General features: G+C 45.7%; 1 protein-coding gene across 3 annotated transcripts in view; it reads right to left on the reverse strand.

The window, feature by feature from the left end:
- Positions 1–21,995, reverse strand: part of LOC135817798 (uncharacterized) — a 64,901-nt gene that overhangs the window by 37,368 nt on the left and 5,538 nt on the right. For all 3 annotated transcript variants that reach the window (XM_065331042.1, XM_065331043.1, XM_065331041.1), the window contains 5 exons: positions 18,779–18,824; positions 15,926–15,999; positions 8,948–9,053; positions 3,975–4,913; positions 456–529 (listed from right to left, as the gene is read on the reverse strand). In XM_065331042.1, coding sequence (XP_065187114.1) covers positions 456–529; positions 3,975–4,913; positions 8,948–9,053; positions 15,926–15,999; positions 18,779–18,824 — 1,239 coding nt within the window. The remainder of the gene's footprint in view (positions 1–455; positions 530–3,974; positions 4,914–8,947; positions 9,054–15,925; positions 16,000–18,778; positions 18,825–21,995) is intronic.

The raw sequence follows: 21,995 nt of genomic DNA on the forward strand, positions 1-21,995 counted from the left end.
CCCCCCCCCCCCTGGCAATTTTCTGCATATTTGCAATTACCCAGATTGAAAATTTTTGGGGGGTGCACGTGCCCCAGGTGCCCATCGCCGAGCACGCGCCTGGATTTTACTCACAGATCACCAGTGCACTACTAGTATCTCAACGGATTAGCGACTTGAAACTTTAGCGAAAATGAGTTGATCGCTAAATTCGCTAGGGTTTTTACGTCGCTAAAATTACCCGTTCTACAGTATGGCCGAAAGTTGAAGGTTCTTGAAGCTGTGTGTATTCATTTGCGTAAACCTGTGCTCTGTAAACAAAAAAGCATGTTGTCGCACTGTTATCTCTAGCAAATCTAATACGCATTATAAAGCCTTATGATAGAGGTCAATGGAAGGAGAGGTCTTACAGGCGATAGTTGCATGATCATTGCTAATGTGGGCTCATGTAAAACAAGCAAATAAGGACCCCTTACCTCCCTGTGGTACTGTGTGGATGAAAGAGTTCTAAAGCCATTTCGGATGGATGGAGGAAGAGGGCACTGGAGACCTGTGGGAAGGGAAATCACAAGAATGCTTCTTTTGAGAAACGTATGAACTAAATAAGTGTGGAAGGACACATAAACGCTCATTACATAAACACACACACACACGCGCGCACGCGCGCGCACGCACGCACGCAAACACACACAAACCTTTCAATGCCTTCATCGTTGAGCCTATTCAAATCAAATCACTTGCATGCACTGTAACACAACCAAGCCCAGTGTGTTTCAAGACGTTTTCAGTTGGGGTGCACCTTTCGCTGGTGTTCACCTCTGGCTCACAAACATTTCCAGCTACAAGATAACGGTCACTTTCCATCATGTCCTAAGTTGCTAGAACATGCTCATTGTAGTAAATCGGGTTTGGCGGAGTGCTAGCCACACTTTATTATGATCGAAAGACACAATTAGGAATGTTTTGCTAGAACTTCATACTGTACTTGTCGTTCACTTTTCAAAAACCGGCACAATCTTCATACATGCATGAACGGCTACATACGAAATTCAATTAATTTCTAATATTGCTATGAATAGGATGAAGGCCGCAGACATCATGCAACTACGTTACTTGTTCAACATGTATGACTGTGTATTTTATAACAAAAATATTATTGAAACCCAGGATCGATTTTCTCGTTCCTATCACCAGTGGGAAAAATACGGAACTAAAGGATACAATCAAAGAAACTGAAGTTAACTACTGTAATAGAAATGTGTTAGAAAGAATATCATGATACAAGTACAATAAAACCACTGGAGAAAACGCAAAAAAGGTAACAAGGTTACGTAACCAAAGGTGAGAAGGCACTGAACGAAGTGTCAACCTACGAATACAACCTCAGTGCAACAACGTGCTCTTTCTGCTTACACAAAACAGGCTTATGAATACGTATACAAACTGCCTCAAGGACTTTCAACTGTTGGACATAACGCGCACGACACAGTACAGAAAAATGAGAGTCATCATACACACCAAGACAGTCAGGACGAGATAACAAGTGTAGATACACAGCCGACTTCTTACAATCAATACATTCATCCGCCTCATCTGGCTCTTTCCCATCCTACTCCTCGTCCATCTCATCGTCCTCTTCCTTGTTCCGCTTGTCATCCTCACGATCATCATCACTACCATCATCTGCCTCGTCCTCTGTCACTTCACCAACCGTTTCGTCATCCAGTTCCTCTTCCATCCTCTGATCATCCGTCTCATCCTCCGTTTCTGTACAGATCACTTTTCTCCCATTTGCTAGCTGCTCGTCCCGTGACCGGAGTTGTTCCTCCAGATCCGCTTCACTCACTGACTTATGATACTGCTCGACCCTCCTCCTGTTGGTACTGTCCGCAACGCGCGGTCTTTGGCCGTTTCTGGCATACATCTCTGTGGAGTAGTTTGCTGTTGCCCTACGAGGTCTCTGGATTAATGATGTAGATTCAGTGAGATGTCTGCATTGCCTGTCTTACTGAGTAGGTGCTGCGGGCGCCGTGGCAATTCATGTGAGAGTTGGTGATGCCATCGCCATCCCATCTTTTGAGCCATTTTGTTTACCAATTTGAGTGCCGGAATTGTGGTAGGCGGTACGTTGGTAGGACCCTTCAACCCTTGATCGCACGTATCAAACAGCATGTACCGCTGCATATTCTACTGGATGCATCTAAATCCAAGCGGCCGTAACGCCAGTGGCCGACCGCGCAAGAACCCACCCCCTGTGGCAGTGGCACAGACTGAGCCAACACAAAATGCAGTGCCGTGTGGGAGAGCTAAGCCGCCCAAGTTGCCAATTCCAGCAGCACCACCGTTGCCCTTGCCACCACCAGAACCGCCACCGGCTCTTCTTGTGGCGGGGCCTGGGGTGGACCCACCTACACCTGCGCTGGCATCACCAACTCTCACATGAATTGCCACGGCGCCCGCAGCACCTACTCAGCAAGACAGGCAATGCAGACATCTCACTGAATCTACACCATTAATCCAGAGACCTCGGAGGGCAACAGCAAACTACTCCACAGAGATTTATGCCAGAAACAGCCAAGGACCGCGCGTTGCGGACAGTACCAAGTTGTTCCTCCAGATCCGCTTCACTCACTGACTCATGATATTGCTCGACCCTCCTCCTGTTGGTACTGTCCGCGAGTCAGTGAGTGAAGCGGATCTGGAGGAACAACTCCGGTCACGAGACCAGCAGCTAGCAAATGGGAGACAAGCGGTCTATACAGAAACGGAGGATGAGACGGATGATCAGAGGATGGAAGAGGAACTGGATGACGAAACAGTTGGTGAAGAGACAGAGGACGAGGCAGATGATGGTAGTGATGATGATCGTGAGGATGACAAGCGGAACAAGGAAGAGGACGATGAGATGGACGAGGAGGAGTCGGATGGGAAAGAGCCAGATGAGGCGGATGAATGTGTTGATTGTAAGAAGTCGGCTGTGTATCTACACTTGTTATCTCGTCCTGACTGTCTTGGTGTGTATGATGACTCTCATTTTTCTGTACTGTGTCGTGCGCGTTATGTCCAACAGTTGAAAGTCCTTGAGGCAGTTTGTATACGTATTCATAAGCCTGTTTTGTGTAAGCAGAAAGAGCACGTTGTTGCACTGAGGTTGTATTCGTAGGTTGACACTTCGTTCAGTGCCTTCTCACCTTTGGTTACGTAATCTTGCTACCTTTTTTGCGTTTTCTCCAGTGGTTTTATTGCACTTGTATCATGATATTCTTTCTAACACCTTTCTATTACAGTAGTTAACTTCAGTTTCTTTGGTTGTATCCTTCAGTTCCGTATTTTTCCCACTGATGATAGGAATGAGAAAATTGATTCTGGGTTTCAATAATATTTTCGTTATAAAACACACAGTCATACATGTTGAACCAGTAATGTAGTTGCGTGATGTCTGCGGCCTTCATCCTATTCATAGCTATATTAAAATTATTATCTCCACGTAGACTATTTGTACAATTCATTTCTGATATTAATTTCACTGATTAAGCTCGGGGTTCCGACAATACCCAGTGATCTCATGGATAGAGAACATCAGGATTGATTTTTTACTTCTCAATAGCAACGTAAGCATACTGCTTCTGTACTTCTCAATAGATCTCTTTTCCAAGTGTAGCCACTTGCCTCAGGCAGAATGCACTGGCTCCACGTTGTGGATATATGCGTGACCTTCACTTGATTTCTGAGTTCAGCTATATGCGTGCTGGCCTAGTGTCTTTATCATCATCATTGTTTTGTTGAAATGCAATACAATTCACAGTCCTACGTGTGGCTTATGCTGCCAATATCAAACAAAATTCTATTTCGGCATGGAAGGAGGGGCACTGCTTAGACCTTGGTGAGGCAGACATTCCGGAGAATTACGGCATATCAATTTTGCGGATGAATATAATGAATGCAATGGCTCCAGCAATATAATGCGGTCAAGCAAACACAAGATCAGGTCATACCTTTACACTCGCTCTCTTTCTTGGCCACATCACAATGCAGAGCTCGATGAGTGGCACCCTGAACACAGCTACATGAGCAACACTTGTGAACTTTATGCTCCACCGACGACACTGTATAGTTGACAAAAGCATCCACATGTGACGAGTTCACATTCTCTTCTCTGAAGATGTAGTTCCAATCCCACATGGCTCCACCAAGTTCCAATGCAACTGATGTATAGTCTTTGTAAGTTCTCTTGTAAACATCTGCTCTCAGATTAGCTAAGGATTTATTTCCGTTTGTAACAGTCAGATCTGATGAGTAAAGCCGGTAACTGGAATCAACACCATAATAAGCACCCTCAAGACCAATTCTATTGTCGACTATAACTTCCATATGGACTCCGTTCCTCCTCAATTTCCTCTTCAAATCTGACCGAGAAATATTTGTCCCGGGCATAACATCTCGGTCCTCATCCGAGATCAAAAGAACAATTATTGCTATATCTGAACGATTCAGTCTTAGCAGTTGCTTATTGGACTGATCAGTGATGTTCTCCAAAGCAAACTCAATAGCATGGTAACCATCTTCTTTGTTTCCTTCCTTTCTTGTCAACAGCTGCTCGCTAGCCTCCTTAAATCCACCAATGTCATATACCAGTGAATTGTTATTGTTACGAATGACACGTGGTACTCCATCACGGTTACCAAAGCTGACAAGAGTATAATGATTGTCTATTCCAGGGTACAGGCCAAACCCACGCTCCCTAAGAGATGTTTCAAGACTTTCTGAGATCATTTGCAGCCGATCTATGCGTGAGTCTACCATGCTTTCCGACACATCAAACACAACAATGATATCGGCAGCTGATCGTCCACATTGAAAGGTGGTGTTGGAGTTGTTTGACAGTGCTTGCGACTGCTGCAGAAAATCGGCTGGTAGTGATGCACCACATTTCGCTGGACACACAAACAAAGACAAAGGAAAATGCTTGCAATCACATCATCATGGCCAGCAATCGAGGACATCTGGGCATTGTAATATTTGTACTCCTCCGAGGTGTGATTTTTGGCGTGCTCGGCCAAGCACAAGGAAGCCACCTGTCAAAAAAATGAAGAAAACGGTTGTTTGATCCTTTGGTGTAATCTTTGTAGCTAGTCGAAGCAAGTTGCTGTTTGGAGCAGAAACGCTGAAATTGACTATTTTCTGCATGTACTCATGCATGTACTCATGTACTCAGGCATGCAGTCTCACTCGTATTTTAGCTCTTTTTCTGGAATGGATGCTGCTCTGCGCCCCTTGGTGAACATTTCCTGCGCTCGTGGAGCAGCTGAAAAGGACCACTGGTATGTCTGGTTCCTGGTTTGAAAGTGGAGAGTCGACTTTTGTGCCTTGAAAAAGGAGTAGAGAGTGATAAAGGTACGTCTGTAGCTTATTTTGTGTGCTCCTCGTACATTTTTGATCGTGATAGAAATTCTCAGACCAAAGTCAGCGCGATGATGGCCGATCAGTTTTCTTGTGGATTTTTTAGTTGTTTCGTCTCGTATCTATGTCAGTATCGTGATGGTGAAGTGGAGAGGGTGATTTTCTTCCTCTGGGCTTCGTTCGGCCGACTTTGCTTCGTCCTCGTTGAAAAGTGATGCTGAAAAAAAGTTCGATTCGCAAAATTATGTTGATTTTGAATGTACGCGATGACATGCGATTGCTGGCTATGAAGCCAGATTTCATGATGCCGACAATCTTCATCATGAGGAAATGGCTGTCTTCCCTCCTCACATTGTGTTAGTAGGGTCTAGCATCTCCATTATGAAAGACTACAGCATCACTTTCTACTTTTTGAGCTGCTTGGTTTGCTGTGGTCAGCAGATGTTTTAGACACCACTGTTACTCATGAATTATAATATCTGGTAAAAAAAGGTAACCCGACGGACTGACCGCTGAAATTCTCGCCATGTTACCCGAAACAAAGATGTTATTCAGTTCGGCCTCATCATCTTTCTTTTCAATGCCTGTTCATGTTTTAGCCCTTTGCATGCTGAGCCCCTTTTCTCCAATCCACTGGCTTTCCAGCGCACTGACTCTCTTGGTGGAGTATGCACTCACAGCTCCGAACGAAATGTATTCTCATTTCACTCCACCTTGATGGATTTTCATCATCTTGGGCTCGTTGCAAAAATCAGGACCAAGCGAATCCATCCTGGCAGCTCTCAGCACCATAGACACATCAGGGCCAATTCCACGTCCTCTATAAACTACTCCACCGTGCCTCGGAACGGCACAACAACTCAATTTCACATTCTTGTTCGGCTTCTTGCCCAAAGTCAACCGATTTTCACGATTCAAACTGCGCTGCAAAGCTGAGATCCAAGCGCTTCATTTGATATCCATCACGCATGTGCCGTGCCAAAGGGAAATCCCTTGGCACGCTCCTCAACAAAAAGAAGTAATGAACAAAACAATTTGCGTTCCCTCTGGCCCATGATTTCCTGTTCATCTTGTTGCCGCTCAATGAATTCTTATCCTATCGCGAAGAACTTTATATCCCCGGAAAGATGAGGTCAAGACCTTTCCAACGGTGTATTGATTGTCGCGATGCGTTTATGTTGGACGAAGATACGAAAGTTTGTACACTCGGACGTCTCTTATCCGGGCACCTTGAGACCGGGCATTGCCCGTATCTCAGATTTGTCCGTATCTCAGGATAACTCATCGACCATGTATCATATCATTTTTGAAGAAGTTTATTTTGAACACATTGCACATGTTCAGGATACAAAAGGAACCGATTGATAAAAATGTGTGAATTACATTGGTTGGCAGTGAAAAATAAGCACTTCCACATGCGGAAAAAAGTTCAAAACCCCCGAATTCGAATCATTTGTGCTATAGGAACTCAAGCTGAAGGTGCCCGGTAGAGATACGTGCCCGTATCTGAGGCGTCCGGATAAGAGGCGTTTGAGTGTACACTGGTCTATGCACTGCAATACATCGCGAGAATATTTTTGCGAGTTAACTCGTACGTAGTGAATCAGGTCATGCATAAAGCGCGAGTTAACTCGTACTCAGCACGTAAAGGGTTAAAGATGTCTTTATTGAGTGATCAGTGTCCATTGGCTCCGATTCAAACCCTATCTTGGACCATTGGAAAACTTCGAATTAGATGTGCTTCTACAATGTGACTGGTAAACTGACATGCATGCTATTGCTAAACTGACATGCATGTGTCGTGTCCGTGTGTTTCTATCTGTATTGTATTCCGTCTGCTCCTACATGCATCTTTGTCAAGTGTTTGCCGTGGCGTCGATGTGTCTCGTCTATGAATAGCGTTGGGAAACCTATCACTATTCATGCTTTGCTGGCTGGCTGCTCGCGCCCTTCGCTCCTTCAGCTTGCACGCTGCTAGGACATAATGGCAGTATATAGCTCGATGCTTTGCTTCGAGAGGGGTTGTTGTTCTTGTTGCTTCTCTGTTGCTTGGAATTTGGTCCTAGAGTGTAGCTTTGGTCTTCTTGTGTGGTGAGGGTGAGGAATGGGTATCTGGACTCCTGGTATATTTCCGTAAAGAACCTGGAATCGTAGAATCCTGAGATATGTCTGGCCCACTCCCCGGTCATGACATTTGGCGACCACGCCAGGATGTCCAGTGCCACTAACATTCCGAACCCTCGGCAGCGAGAGGGAGCGCTGCCAATAGCCATCGCCACCACACCGCAGCCCGTCCTGGGTACGACGATAAACTGCACCCTGGCGACCGCGGTTGGTCACCATCACCAACGCGCCCGTCCCGGAGCATGACGATAAACTGCTGGACGTAGCCAGAGCTGGAGAGGAGGTACATCGAGGAAGTCAAGATGAAGGCAACACGCAAACGGGAGCCGCGGATTTCAAGTGAAGTTAGTTCGGGTCAGTTACCAGTTCCTGGACACGTTTCTGGTCTTGTCACCCGTCTAGTCTTGATTTGTCTTATTATATAATAGTTCATAATGATAGTAACACAGAAGCCATCCCTGCAGGCTGACCAATAGCTTGTTCGAACGTAGTTGTAACGGCATAACCTATTTATTTTTTCTAACACTGCTGTGGCTGAGAGTCTGTGCAAGACTGGCGCATTATGTGTTTCTTTGGTTCTTGGGTCGGAAGAGGTTGGTTCCTTCCTTTCAAGTTTTCAAGAGTTTTATTATTTTGCTTTCTTTTTCAGTGCCGTTACTTTTCTTCTGTTACGAGGACGTAACATGTTCGTAGGCGGGGGATATGTCGTGTCCGTGTGTTTCTATCTGTATTGTATTCCGTCTGCTCCTACATGTATCTTTGTCAAGTGTTTGCCGTGGCGTCGATGTGTCTCGTCTATGAATAGCGTTGGGAAACATATCACTATTCATGCTTTGCTGGCTGGCTGCTCGCGCCCTTCGCTCTTTCAGCTTGCACGCTACTAGGACATAATAGCAGTATATAGCTCGATGTTTTGCTTCGAGAGGGGTTGTTGTTCTTGTTGCTTCTCTGTTGCTTGGAATTTGGTCCTAGAGTGTAGCTTTGGTCTTCTTGTGTGGTGAGGGTGAGGAATGGGTATCTGGACTCCTGGTATATTTCCGTAAAGAACCTGGAATCGTAGAATCCTGAGATATGTCTGGCCCACTCCCCGGTCATGACACATGCTATTGCTAAACTGACATGCATGCTAAGGCTAAACTGACATGCATGCTATTGCTAAACTGACATGCATGCTAAGGCTAAACTGACATGCATGCTAAGGCTAAACTGTAAAACAGGCTAAAACAACTATTACAGTCAACTTGGCTAATAACGACTGCGGATATAACAACAATTCGCGAATAACGGCAGAATGTCTATGCCCAGGGCAAAGTCCCATCCAACCGTAATACATTATATAAAGAGACTTCGGGTATAATGACACTTCGCGAATCACGACACTTTTCTGATGCCCCGCCGAGTGTCGTTATACGCAAAGTTGACTCTACTACACTATAAGACTAACCTTCACATGTTGGTGGCTCCTTTGACCAGTTGCCATTTTCCAGACACTCCAACTTATTATTTCCTTGCAGAATATAGCCTTTGTTACATCTGTATGTGTATATCACCTGCAGGTCCACAACAATAATCAGATAATATAGCCGAGCTAGATCAAATCTAGGCCAAAATACTGCAACACGATGTTTTCCACTTCAACTCGAGTTTCAAACGAAGATCAATCTCCAGGCAACAGATCAAACCAAGAATATTCATTCTTTAATAAACGGCATGTAGCAGCTGGGTGATAACTGCGCTCCACCACTAGTGTGCTGTCAACTGCAACGTGTCAATGTACAGCTTCAGGAGTTTTTTATTATCTTTATTCACACGATGGTCGTAACCAGTAAGAGAGAGACAGTACAATGTGTTATCAATCAGAGTGGGTGCAATAAACCGGGAGAAACAGTGGCTAGTGGCAGCCGTGGTTTGGGTGCTTCATTTAAGTAAAGACGAAGAAGGAAGTATATCCATTGCGAAGGCAGGTAGGCGATAGAGCTTGATTAAAATACACCTAGGCTGGGCTACAGCAGGGGTTGGAATATGTGCAAATTGATGATACTATGATCGGGGTAACTTCTCTTTTGAGTGCATTTATTTCTCGGAGGGAGTAACAGTGTGGTGGCAGGTGGTTGTACTGAGTGCATGCGGAGTACAAGGGTGAACGTTGAAGGCGGGTGGAGTGGGTGGTGGGGAGGGCAACGGCTCGATGACGCCTCAATTCTCGGCTTGGTGGCTCGGTGATGTAGCCTGAGGTCGCAAGCTGGATGTGTGGCGGGGATCGTTTGACAGCGATGGTGTGTGCAAAGAGTAGCTGCTTGAGTTTCCGGCGGGATGAGAGGGTTGGCCAAGTGACGTGGTGGAGTAATGAACTGTGGTGGCAAGGACTGAAGAGGGAGAGTCGGAGGCAAAGGTTTGCTGACCGCCGTTGGAGACGTTCGAGGGTATCTTGTTGCTGAACATTCATAGCTGACATAGCCAGAGGACCATATCTGTGCGATAACGGGGCATATATACGTGTTGTACAGTGCTGACAGCGCTGTGGGTGAAAGACGTCCACGAATCCGTCTCAAGAGGTGGAGAGTGCGCGCAACTTTGCTCTCGATGTGCTGGATGTGGGCATTCCACTTCAGGTCGGCCTGAATGATGATACCCAGGTGTCGCTGGCTCTGGACTCTGTTCAGTGTTTTGTCTCTCAACGTTATTGTCAGGGGGAAGGCACCGCACAGTGTCATCACGACCGTCTTCGTTTCGTTGACGGTCAGGTGCCAGGTGTCGAGCCACGTAGCGACTTTAGTCACACTGGACTGGAGCGCTCGCTCCGCTGCCCCTGCTGAGTGGTCGCTAGCGACTAAGGCGGTGTCGTCGGCGAAGAGGATGCTTCGTGTGGCTTGGAAGTTGCAAGCTGATACTAACTAGTAGTAAGCCCTTTTCCACCTCAAGGCCGTCTAGTATGTACTTGTAGGTGATTAGGTCTTAGGATGTGTGAACACCGCTTGCACACTGTATCATCCCCTCCTCTTTCTCATCTACATACATGTAGCTGGTAGTATACTACTGGCGTCTGCACTGTACACGATTCTTGAACAGAAGTCTCAAATCATCTTTCTAAACGTATTCTATGATGGACAACTTTTATACTATGGTGAAAAAGGTGAAGGACAAAATGTTACGAGTTATGACTAACTGTCCACCAACGTAACCAGATCTTATACAGTCAGCGAGTGCGACAAAATGTTACGACTAACTGTCCACCAACGTAACCAGATCTTATACAGTCAGCGAGTGCGACAAAAATGGCACACAACTGGCAAGGAGTACTCTAACTTCAGACATTTTCGGTGCTCAATATTTTCGGTATGAGGGCAACAGGCTAGGTTAGGTGAACAGAAATTTTAGGTACAGAGAAGCAGTTTCCTATTGGATTATGTGTGTTGGTGTTTGTTCGGTGTATTGAAATTTTAGGTATGAAAAAGACGCACCGAAAGTACCGAAAATAAAAGTACACCGAAAATTTGTGAAATTACAGTGCTGAGACAGTCGGCGACCTGACATCTAGCTCCAACACTTCCCCAAGGCGCAAACCAACAACCTTCCAACTTGGAAGGCTCAGGTTCGGAAAGGTCCAAGGCAAGGGGGGGGGGGAGGAAACCGCAACGAAGAAGAGCACGAGCTACGCATCACGGCAACAAAGAATGCCGAAAGTTACCGGATGATGACGAAACTAGTGAGACTATTGGACATACCGGCCTTTCTCTGGCACATCTTTCATCATCTACATGCATTATCCCAGTTCTGCACGCTTACAACCAAGCGCAGAGCTCTGCCCTAGACTATGTCTTTTTCTCTTTCTTTGCTCACCTATTTCTCATACCTTCTTTTACAGATTTGGTATTATGGAAAGTTTGGAAACCCCCTCGATAGGCGAAAAGATTTGGGGAATCCTTAACAGCCACAAATAATCGTCTTGAAAATAGCCAATTTACAAGCGCGGGCAAAACAGCCAGCTACGTCCTCAATTGGCAAGAACTATACACCGGCAGATAGTAGAACACCTCTTCTAGCGCTGAGAATATGTCCCCCATCTTCCTTTTGGGGTTTTCTTGAAATAAGCCTTTTTGAATTTTTCCACTCGACCATGCTGAAATACGGCCAAAGTCATACCTGCGCAGGAAAGCTTGCCCCTCCGCGACGTCTCCTCAGCAATTTCTACTCCAACAATACTCCCAACGCCGCAGAACAAAGTGTATTGTTGACTCTGACAAGGAAAAGCAGCGGTGATCACTTGTCACTCCAAACGACAAGCTTCTCCTTGCGCCACCAATATTTTTTTGTGCGACTGTTGATGCAAAAGTGACTGAAGGCCTGCGCCACCAATATTTTTTTGTGCGACTGTTGATGCAAAAGTGACTGAAGGCCTGAGCGCAATTCTTGAATTTTACTACAAGAGGAACGGTGAAATCACGTGCCTTGTGACGCAAGAATGCCAAGTCGTGTGGATCACGGCTTCCCAGTAAAAAGGCAACGCCTGTTGGGACTCCCCTAGTAAAATAATAAAATCTACTACTACAACTACTACTACGGCTCACGAGATTTCAGAGTCACCTTCGTCACGTGCGCTTGTTACTCGCCTTGAACGCCCGTTGGTCTGGAAGTGATCACACTCGTGTTGTTACTGCGCTCAAGAACACACTGACCGTGTTGTAGGCCTACGAACCGGGACTTTCCCTAACCATGTAGGTCGAAGACGAGTGAAATGATGATGAAATCACGTTCTTTATGACGTAAGAAATCTCTCATGCAGTTCACGCGACAAGTGCGTGCAGCCAGTGCTGCTGGCGTGCCATGCCAGTCAACACAAAGCGACCGAGCTAGCAGCTTTTGTCGAGCATCGACATGAAAACAAGGGACTTTTACTGTTGGACTATGTTCGAGATTGCAGGAGGTAAGTATGAAAGACGAATAACTCTACATGCTGTACGGGGCATATTTCAACGGCTTGCTGCCATTGCAACACTCCTAGGACAGTTTGTGGGGGTTCTCAGCAGATCAAGCAGGAAATGCAGCTCATCTTACCTCAGCCATCACGGTCTGTTCCGAGTAACGTTCCAGACGATGGCCACAGGTCGTGATCCAGGAAGCGTCATCCTACGTCACAGAGCACGCGATCTCACCTTGCATCTTGCAATAAAATTCAAAAACTGCGCTCAGACCTTCAGTCACTTTTGCGTCAACAGTAGCACAAATAATTATTGGTGGCGCAAGGAGAAGCTTGTCGTTTGGAGTGACAAGAGATCACCGCTGCTTTTCCTTGTCAGAGTCAACAATACATGAAAATTGGCTATTTTCAAGACGATCGTTTGTTTTATTAATATTTTATTGAAAGGATCTCCCAGAGGCGATGGCCTGTCGAGGGGATCTCCTAATGCAAATCATGCAATAGAAATAAACAGTGAGGAAAACTACACGTGTTACAGTATATGCTACATAATAAGCAATAAACACAGGGCTGGGTTGTTCAAAATAAAACAATTCGTTTGGCGTCAGGGGGTGATGGACCTCGTTTTCTGGGATCCTGGCGTGGCTCAGTAAGTAAGCCGTACTACTCCAGGAACTCTTCTAAGGTGAGGCAATGTTGGCTTGATGGAGTTTTGTTCGTAGCTTGTTCGTATACACTGTGGCGTGACTCGTTTCTAGACCCATAAATAATGTGATATCTCAGCCATTTTTGAGGGGTGTGCAAGTTTCAAGGTTCCCTTCAGAAACTTTTTCAAGGACTTTGCACAACCGATCTACACCACAAAGGGAACATACCTGCAAATTTTGAGCGAAATCGGAGAGATCCACTTACACACATACTTTGGTATTCTCAGACATTCTCTCTTAAAAAGGGGAAGTTAAGCCTAAAATCAAATTTTCACCAGTTGTAGTCTTCGGGGTGCTGAGTCGAATGGTCTTGGTTCGAGGAAGCTGAGATGCTCCCTTCCTCCTTTATTCCCAATCGAACTCGCGCACTTCCATCGAAACTGGGTGACTGCGCCCTACTAGATGGGGATTTGTATGCAAAATGTCACTAAAAGCGCCATTTCGTTCTTATAAAAGCACGGATGACTGCGATTGGCCCATATGTTGTAGTCTTTTGGACGCCGAGTCGACTGGTTTTGGTCCGAAAAGGCTGCGATGCAGCGTTCCTCCTTTATTCCCAATCGAACATGGTTGAACAAGCGGTCATGTGCTCCTGCGTACACCAGTCACCTGGTCACCATGCCTGCAAGGTACAACTTACAGCCTGTTCGACCTTTTTGGGTGCAGTCCTGTCACTCGAGTTGAACTCGAGTTGAACCTTGGTGTGAAATGTGTCGCCTGCTGGCGCGGTGACCAGGTGACTTGGGCACGCAGGAGCACGTGACCGCTTGTTCAACCATGTTCGATTGGGAATAAAGGAAGAACGCTGCATCGCAGCATTCTCGGACCAAAACCAGTCGACTCAGCGTCCAAAAGACTACAACATATGGGCCAATCGCGGTCCTCTGGGCTTTTATAAGAACGAAATGGCGCTTTTAGTGACATTTTGCACACAAATTCCCATCTAGTAGGGCGCAGTTACCCAGTTTCGGTGGAAGTGCGCCAGTTCGATTGGGAATAAAGGAAGAAGGGAGCGTCTCAGCTTCCTCGGACCAAGACCATTCGACTCAGCACCCCGAAGACTACAACTGGTGAAAATTTGAGGCTTAACCTCCCCTATAAACAATAAAAATACAATTACTACAACTCAACGACGCAAAGCAACAGACCACCCAACTTACTTGGGAGGCTCAAGTTTATGTAATAAACATAGAAAGGGGAAGCTAAGCAAAGACGAATTGTGACAAACCGAAACGTCAACATCCTACTGAACTCCACCATCATGTAGAATGGACTAGATATGTACAATAACAAGTCAGTTTTGTGCCATTTTGTCGCACTCGCTGACTGTATAAGATCTGGTTACGTTTGTGGACAGTTAGTCATAACTCGTAACATAAAATCTATGATCACTTCGTGCATAAAATTTCCGAAATAGGATGTTTGTTATCCAATCGCTTAGAAATTTATATGAGAAAATCGCGGGAGTTGCCTGAGCCATACTCCGAAGAAATTTCTCAGAAAGCCAAAAACAAATTTGAATTATTCGAAAAAGTCTAGAAGTCTATACTTTTTAAACGCGCTATAGCTAGGAGCTATATCTGCGCCACTATCAATGAAGGTCATGAAATTCCAATGCATGCATAAAAGCCAGCCCGAATGTATCTCGTTCCCACAATAACTTCGAATCGCAAGAGGAACATGATTCTTTTTTCGTCCAAATCACTATCTCCTTTGCTGGACTGTCGTCATCAAACACACCACAGTGCACTCACTCATCACCGATTCACTGCTCCAATCTCTAGTAGAATCAATTTCTTTAAATCCGGGTAATTATGTTCTTTAGGCAGGCAGGCATAGTGTGATGGTCTAAGATCATGATTGAGAAACAGAGGGTACCAGGTTCAAGTCCTGCTTGGAAGCCGAAGGATTTTTTCCAGCCGTGCTGCGACCCACAGTTAATTGGGAACTCGTGGCCTGGCACGAGGAAAACATGGATGCAGTGAATGGGATTTTCGGTCTTTGACCACTTGCTGGCGAGCTGATCTACTCACCTCCCACCGCTTTAGGAACTGCACCTGCGCCTTGATCCTTGAAGGGTGGTGGTGTTCCTACGGATGCGGAAAGCCCGGCTTCCAGCCGAGTCTCACGCGAACCGTGAATTTTTTGTTTTTTAATGTTCTTTAGGCGAGACCAAAAAAATTGAGATTCCCGGGCCCTCCCGCACCAAAATCGAGCAAAAGCCAATTTTTTTTATTTTTTACTTGAACACTGAGTTAATTTGCATGTACAGTACTGCTTGTGCGAGTAGATCTGTGACGTGGAGGCACACAAACCCGGGCTTGTACGACTCCCTGATGTACAGATCAGGGCCATCGTTGGCCGAAATACAGAAAAATTCAATGGGTAAAATACGTGCCTGTTTTCTTTAAAAAATGAATAAAAATTACCGGAAAATACTGTAAAAAAAGTTCAGCGTGGCACACACGTACATACATACATAGGAAAAATAAAAAATTGCCCGCCCGCACCAATTTCACATGGGTCCTTCCCGGGAATCTCGATTTGATTTTGGTCTCGCCTTATTGAAAAGAAAAAGGACCAAGGAACTACAAGTTACGCTATAATTATATTCTTTCTTCATTCTTTTCTTTCTCTTGCCAGTGGCTTTTGCCATTTGACGGTGGTTGAGATAATATAAAATAAAAAACCTTGCGTGCGCGGTGAATAGGAGACGTTGTACAGGTTATACCCACAGCGTGAGCACAATCACTGGTAATGTGGTCTCATAAAATGCAACCAAACCTGCATGTCTTACCTTCCTTTGGTACTGATCGGCTGAAAGTGTTTTCTTGCCATTTTGAATGGATGGAAGAGTAGGGCAGTCATCAACTGTGGGAAGGAAATAGTAAGAAAACTAAAGAATTTAAGGTCCCGGATGGAGAGCCAATGATTAATTTATACAAAAGAAAAATGCTACCTGGGGCTTCACGAGGTGTTTGTCGCGCTGGAAACAAAGCGTCTCTGTAAGTTTGTATCCCTGGTGATGGTTTGGCCTGAGGAGCAGTATATAAGTGGTGCTTTTCAGGCACAATCTTCCTCAGCCTACTCAAGCTCAACTGATGAGGGGTGAATTCCCCGAAACACTGTGTATTGAGCAGGGAGTGGTGCTTTCTTTCAGGTTTGCCGAGCGGAAGGTGCGACGTGCTCCTGGTGTGCTCCGGATGGCAGTCGTGAGTCAGTCAAGTGTCAAGTTCGGCAAGAAGCGTGTGCTCCTCGTTGGAGCAACCAACTTCATGACATTACCGCCGAAGTCGCAACTTCTAAGTTCGAAAAGAAAAATGGACCAAGGAACTACAAGTTACGTTAAAATGTCCACTAACACCACCAGTTACATTACATTACATTACACTTTTTCGTGTTCTTTGGATCATTTCGGTTCTACGCACTCAATCTTCCTGAAAAGGTCCCAGCAAACGTAGGTAGTCATCGCAAGCTGTGCGCATACCCACACTGCCCCCGTCTTCTTTCCATACCCACACTGCCCCTGTATTCTTTTCATACCCGCACAGCCACCGTCTGCTTTTCATACTCGTACTGCCCCCATCTTCTTTTCCTACTCACACTGCCCCAGTCTTCTTTTCATACTCGCACTGCCTCCGTCTTCTTTTCATACTCCCACTGCCACCGTCTTCATTTCATACTCGCACTGCCCACGTCTTCTTTCATACTCGCACTGCCCCCGTCTTCGTTTCATACTCGCACTGCCCCTGTCTTCTTTTCATACTCGCACTGCCCCCGTCTTCTTTTCATACTTGCACTGCCCCCGTCTTCTTTTCATACTCGCACTGCCTCCGTCTTCTTTTCATATTTGCACCGCCTCTGTCTTCTTTTCACACTCGCACTGCCTCCGTCTTCTGTTCATACTCGCACTGGCCCCGTCTTCTTTTCATACTCGCACTGCCCCCGTCTTCTTTTCATACCCGCACTACCCCCGTCTTCGCTTCATACTCGCACTGCCCCTGTCCTCTTTTCATACTCGCACTGCCTCCGTCTCCTTTTCATACTCGCACTGCCTCCGTCTTCTGTTCATACTCGCACTGCCCCGTCTTCTTTTCATACTCGCACTGCCCCCGTCTTCTTTCCATACCCGCACTGCCCCCGTCTTCTTTTCATACCCGCACAGCCACCGTCTGCTTTTCCTACTCGCACTGCCCGCGCCTTCTTTTCCTACTCACACTGCCCCTGTCTTCTTTTCATACTCGCACTGCCCCCGGCTTCTTTTCATACTTGCACTGCCTCCGTCTTCTTTTCATATTCGCACTGCCTCCGTCTTCTTTTCATACTCGCATTGCCCCCGTCTTCTGTTCATACTCGCACTGCCCCTGTCTTCTTTTCATACTCGCACTGCCCCCCGTCTTCTTTTCATACTCGCACTGCCCCCGGCTTCTTTTCATACTTGCACTGCCTCCGTCTTCTTTTCATATTCGCACTGCCTCCGTCTTCATTTCATACTCGCACTGCCCCCGTCTTCGTTTCATACTCGCACTGCCCCCGTCTTCTTTTCATACTCGCACTGCCCCCGTCTTCTTTTCATACTCGCACTGCCCCCGGCTTCTTTTCATACTTGCACTGCCTCCGTCTTCTTTTCATATTCGCACTGCCTCCGTCTTCATTTCATACTCGCACTGCCCCCGTCTTCGTTTCATACTCGCACTGCCCCTGTCTTCTTTTCATACTCGCACTGGCCCCGTCTTCTTTTCATACTCGCACTGCCCCCGGCTTCTTTTCATACTTGCACTGCCTCCGTCTTCTTTTCATATTCGCACTGCCTCTGTCTTCTTTTCATACTCGCATTGCCTCCGTCTTCTGTTCATACTCGCCCTGCCCCGTCTTCTGTTCATACTCGCACTGCCCCCGTCTTCGTTTCATACTCGCACTGCCCCTGTCTTCTTTTCATACTCGCACTGCCCCCGTCTTCTTTTCATACTCGCACTGCCCCCGGCTTCTTTTCATACTTGCACTGCCTCCGTCTTCTTTTCATATTCGCACTGCCTTTGTCTTCTTTTCATACTCACACTGCCCCTGTCTTCTTTTCATACTCGCACTGATACTATCTTCTTTTCCTCCTTGTGAATGGAACAACACCTTTCAATCCGTAACTGTGTGCCTTAAAAATATTGAGAATATGAGTGTTACACGGGCACTGTACAAAAATGGCCAAAATGCGTCCAATTGCGTCGCGCGACTCGATTACTGGCATTTTTGAGATTTTTGTGATGTAGATTTACTGACATTTGCACGGGTTTCACACCCTCCTGAGGTTGCCATGATCGCCTTCCAACAGCCGAGTGTTTTATTTTCGATCTGGATATTTAGATCGTTGAATTCGAGCAACATTTGACTGAGTTACGATCTGGGTTTTTTTTCTTTTTTCGAATGCATCGTTTACAATAGATTTAAACATGGGCAGATTTTAAATGGCTAAACTCTTGGCTCCACAGCTGATTCAATATATTTAGCGGATTTCTTTTTTAGGTTTGAAAGGCTGCACGGGTTCCACGCGCACCCGGGGCCAGAGTAAGTACCAAAACAGAAACACAAACAGCATAAGCAACCAATGCATGTGCATAATTTCTCTCAAGCAATCAATCAGTGACATTCCACTTACTCATTTCGTTGTTAATGCTTGCACCATCAACAGCAAGCAGCAGAACCTGCCACAGAGGAAAACAGCAAAGCATTCACAGCTTTGGTCAAACATAACAAAAACGCTCAACAGCAATGTTGAACTCGGATACAGAGCCAATACCAAATTTAAAAAGTAAAAGGCGTTTTTTTCTTTTTTTCCAGGCAATTCAGTTCCTCGACTGATCCTTTAAAAGTACAAATAAGAGGTTAACTTTTCTCCCTGCAAGGGCCTAGTAAGAGAAGGTAACGAAAAAGTTTGGTTCAGGAAGATTCTTGACATGTTCTTTTAGACTGGTGTGGACGGCGTAAAGACATTTTTTTATTAGCACGATAACGATGAGTACGGACTCTAAAACGAGAAAAATAACATAAACCCAAGAGAAGGATACTGCACAAGAAGAAATTTTCGTTTGGAATTAACTTTCGCTATATTCGTAAGGGGCACGAAATAACTAAAGTTTGTACCAAACTAAGGTTTTTTTCTTAACGTTCGGGGTGACCGACCTCGACCAAAAACGAAATTTAGTACGTAACAAGCCTGCTGGTGGAGTGATATAACGAAAGATTTCGTGAACGAAAATTTGTACTTATACAGTAATAATAACCAGCCAAATGCAAACAGAAGAAAAAGAAATGATAAGCCAATACAATACACGCTAAACTGCGCTTAAATAGACATCATTAGACAGGCAGGCATAGTGGGATGGTCTAAGACCATGATTGAGAAACAGAGGGTACCAGGTTCAAGTCCTGCTTGGAAGCGGAAGGAATTTTTCCAGCCGTGCTGCGACCCACAGTTAATTGGGAACTCGTGGCCTGGCACGAGGGTAACATGGATGCAGCTAATGGGATTTCGGTCTTTGACCACATGGTTGTGGGTCTGATCTACTCACCTCCCACCGTTTAGGCGCTGCATCTGCGCCTTGATCCTAGAGGTTGGTGGCGTTCCCACGGCGGATGCGGGAAACTCGGCTCCCAGCCGAGTCTCACGCGAACCGTGAAAATTTATGTATTTATTAGAGAAGTGGACACTCTTCCTATTCGTTTTGCAAAAGAAAAAGGGCCCATGGATACGAGTCACGAATACTAGTAACTGTTCACCACTGTAACTAGATAATACGCGGTCAGAAAGCGTCCCCGTACGTATTTATCTTCAATGTTCCTGAACCAAGTCGGGTGGTACATGGCTTTGCTGCTTCGAGTTGTAGTTGTACCTCACTGTCCAATAGCGTGATGGTCTCGTCATCGTCCTGTAACAGTCGACATTCTCTGTTGCCGTGGAATTCAGACAGCAGATCTACGCTGATGTGTATGGATGTGTAAGGAAAATGTCACAGGGGGAGATGTCCATGTACCTCCTCCGCGAGGCCGAGGCTCTTCATTCCATTTTATAACTTGGAAGGAGTGGAAACAATTTCGTTTGCTATGGCAAACGTTCCTGGTTAAAAATGTTGTGTCGAAGGCTGTGGTGTAGGCTACGCGATTCTGAACCGAAAGATATAGGAACCCGGCAGCTGTGTCCTGAAGTGATTTGTTGTCAGCAGATGAATCGCCTCAACCACAATACGTGCCGTCGCCATCCCAAGGGGTGGCCTGCTACTGTTTTCGGGGAAAGAACTAATTCTGGTGTTGTTCCCTACAGGAAACAGTCAAAACCACGTGCTTTTGTGCTCACAAAGGTTGTGGTGGAAGAAGTCAAAAAGATGAAACCTGTTTCAATTGCCTGTGCAGCTTCATGTGGATCTCCACTCTTTTGGCATTTGCTTTGTGCAGGACGTTCATGTACACCTATCGGTGCAGCTCTGTTCACATCCCAGTGTTTGCATGCCTAGGACTGCACAGCAAGTGGCGAGTACTTGATGTACAAGATAAAATTGCATGGCCAGACCAGCACTGTACATGTACAGCACTAGCATACCTACCAACCATACCGATTTGGCCGGGACCGTCCCGATATCAAGGCGGGTGGTAATAGGCACCAAAAAGTGCATTTGTCACATGCCTCACAGCTACATTTGTATACTGTAAGACCAGATATGTTAACGTCAATTAAAGTTAACGATCTCCGGATTTTTGTGGGTTAGCGACGTGAAATTCTAACGAATTTTGTCTCAAAACCGGCAAATGACTGCACATGGTACATATCGTTTTCTACACAACGACTTAAAATGTTAACGAATTTTTTTCATCCTTTCCTATTATTGTTCTTCACATTACATGTCCATCACCGTTATTTCTTTGTCCATCACCACTTTACATCTCAATAAGACCTTCGTTACATGTCGCTTCAGCTGATTCTGTTTATTGCAATCCTAAAACTGTTGTCACCTCGCCGCCTGTTCAAATTTTTTAAATTCCTTAAATCGTTAGAATTAAATGTTCTTGAAAGGATTGGGAGAACTTCAAATTCAAAGGATCAGTCGAGGAAGTGAACTGCCTGAAAAGAGAAAAATCGCCAGACCCACCGGGACTCGAACCCGGGACCTTGCTTGTCAAGAGCAATGCTCTAACCACCGAGCGATGGGACCAGGCTGAACCCAGAAGGCGCTGACAAGTGCTTCACTCCAAAGGCAGCTCACAACACGTGCCACACATACTGATGGCACTTAGGTCTTTTTCCCTCCCCTGATCCTTTGAATTTGAAGTTCTCCCAATCCTTTCAAAAATTAATCACTTTCTTTCACCTCTGGTAGTTTCCAGAAACTGACCGTGGTTGGTCCCCCTGGGGAGGGAAAAAGACCTAAGTGCCATCAGTATGTGTGGCACGTGTTGTGAGCTGCCTTTGGAGTGAAGAACTTGTCAGCGCCTTCTAGGTTCAGCCTGGTCCCATAACTCAGTGGTTAGAGCATTGCTCATGACAAGCAAGGTCCCGGGTTCGAGTCCTGGTGGGTCTTTTCAGGCAGGTCACTTCCCCGACTGATCCTTTGAATTAAATGTTCGTTAACATTACTGGTCTTACAGTACACATGTTAATACCTAGGTACGCCATTGTCCCGATCTCGGATTTGACCAGGTTGACAGACACTACAGTGTGTTTCAAAAATACAGACGCGCGATTTCAAAAACCCTTTAGGCCAGCATCTATACCACATAAAATCTGTGATCACTTTGTGCATAAAAATTTCGAAACTGGGCGTTTGCTATCCGATCGCCTAAAAATCTACTATAACATCTTTACTTCGGTGTAACGTAAATGT

The sequence above is a fragment of the Sycon ciliatum genome, chromosome 5 (genome assembly GCF_964019385.1).
Source record: "Sycon ciliatum chromosome 5, ocSycCili1.1, whole genome shotgun sequence".
NCBI classification, from domain to species: Eukaryota; Metazoa; Porifera; class Calcarea; order Leucosolenida; family Sycettidae; genus Sycon; species Sycon ciliatum.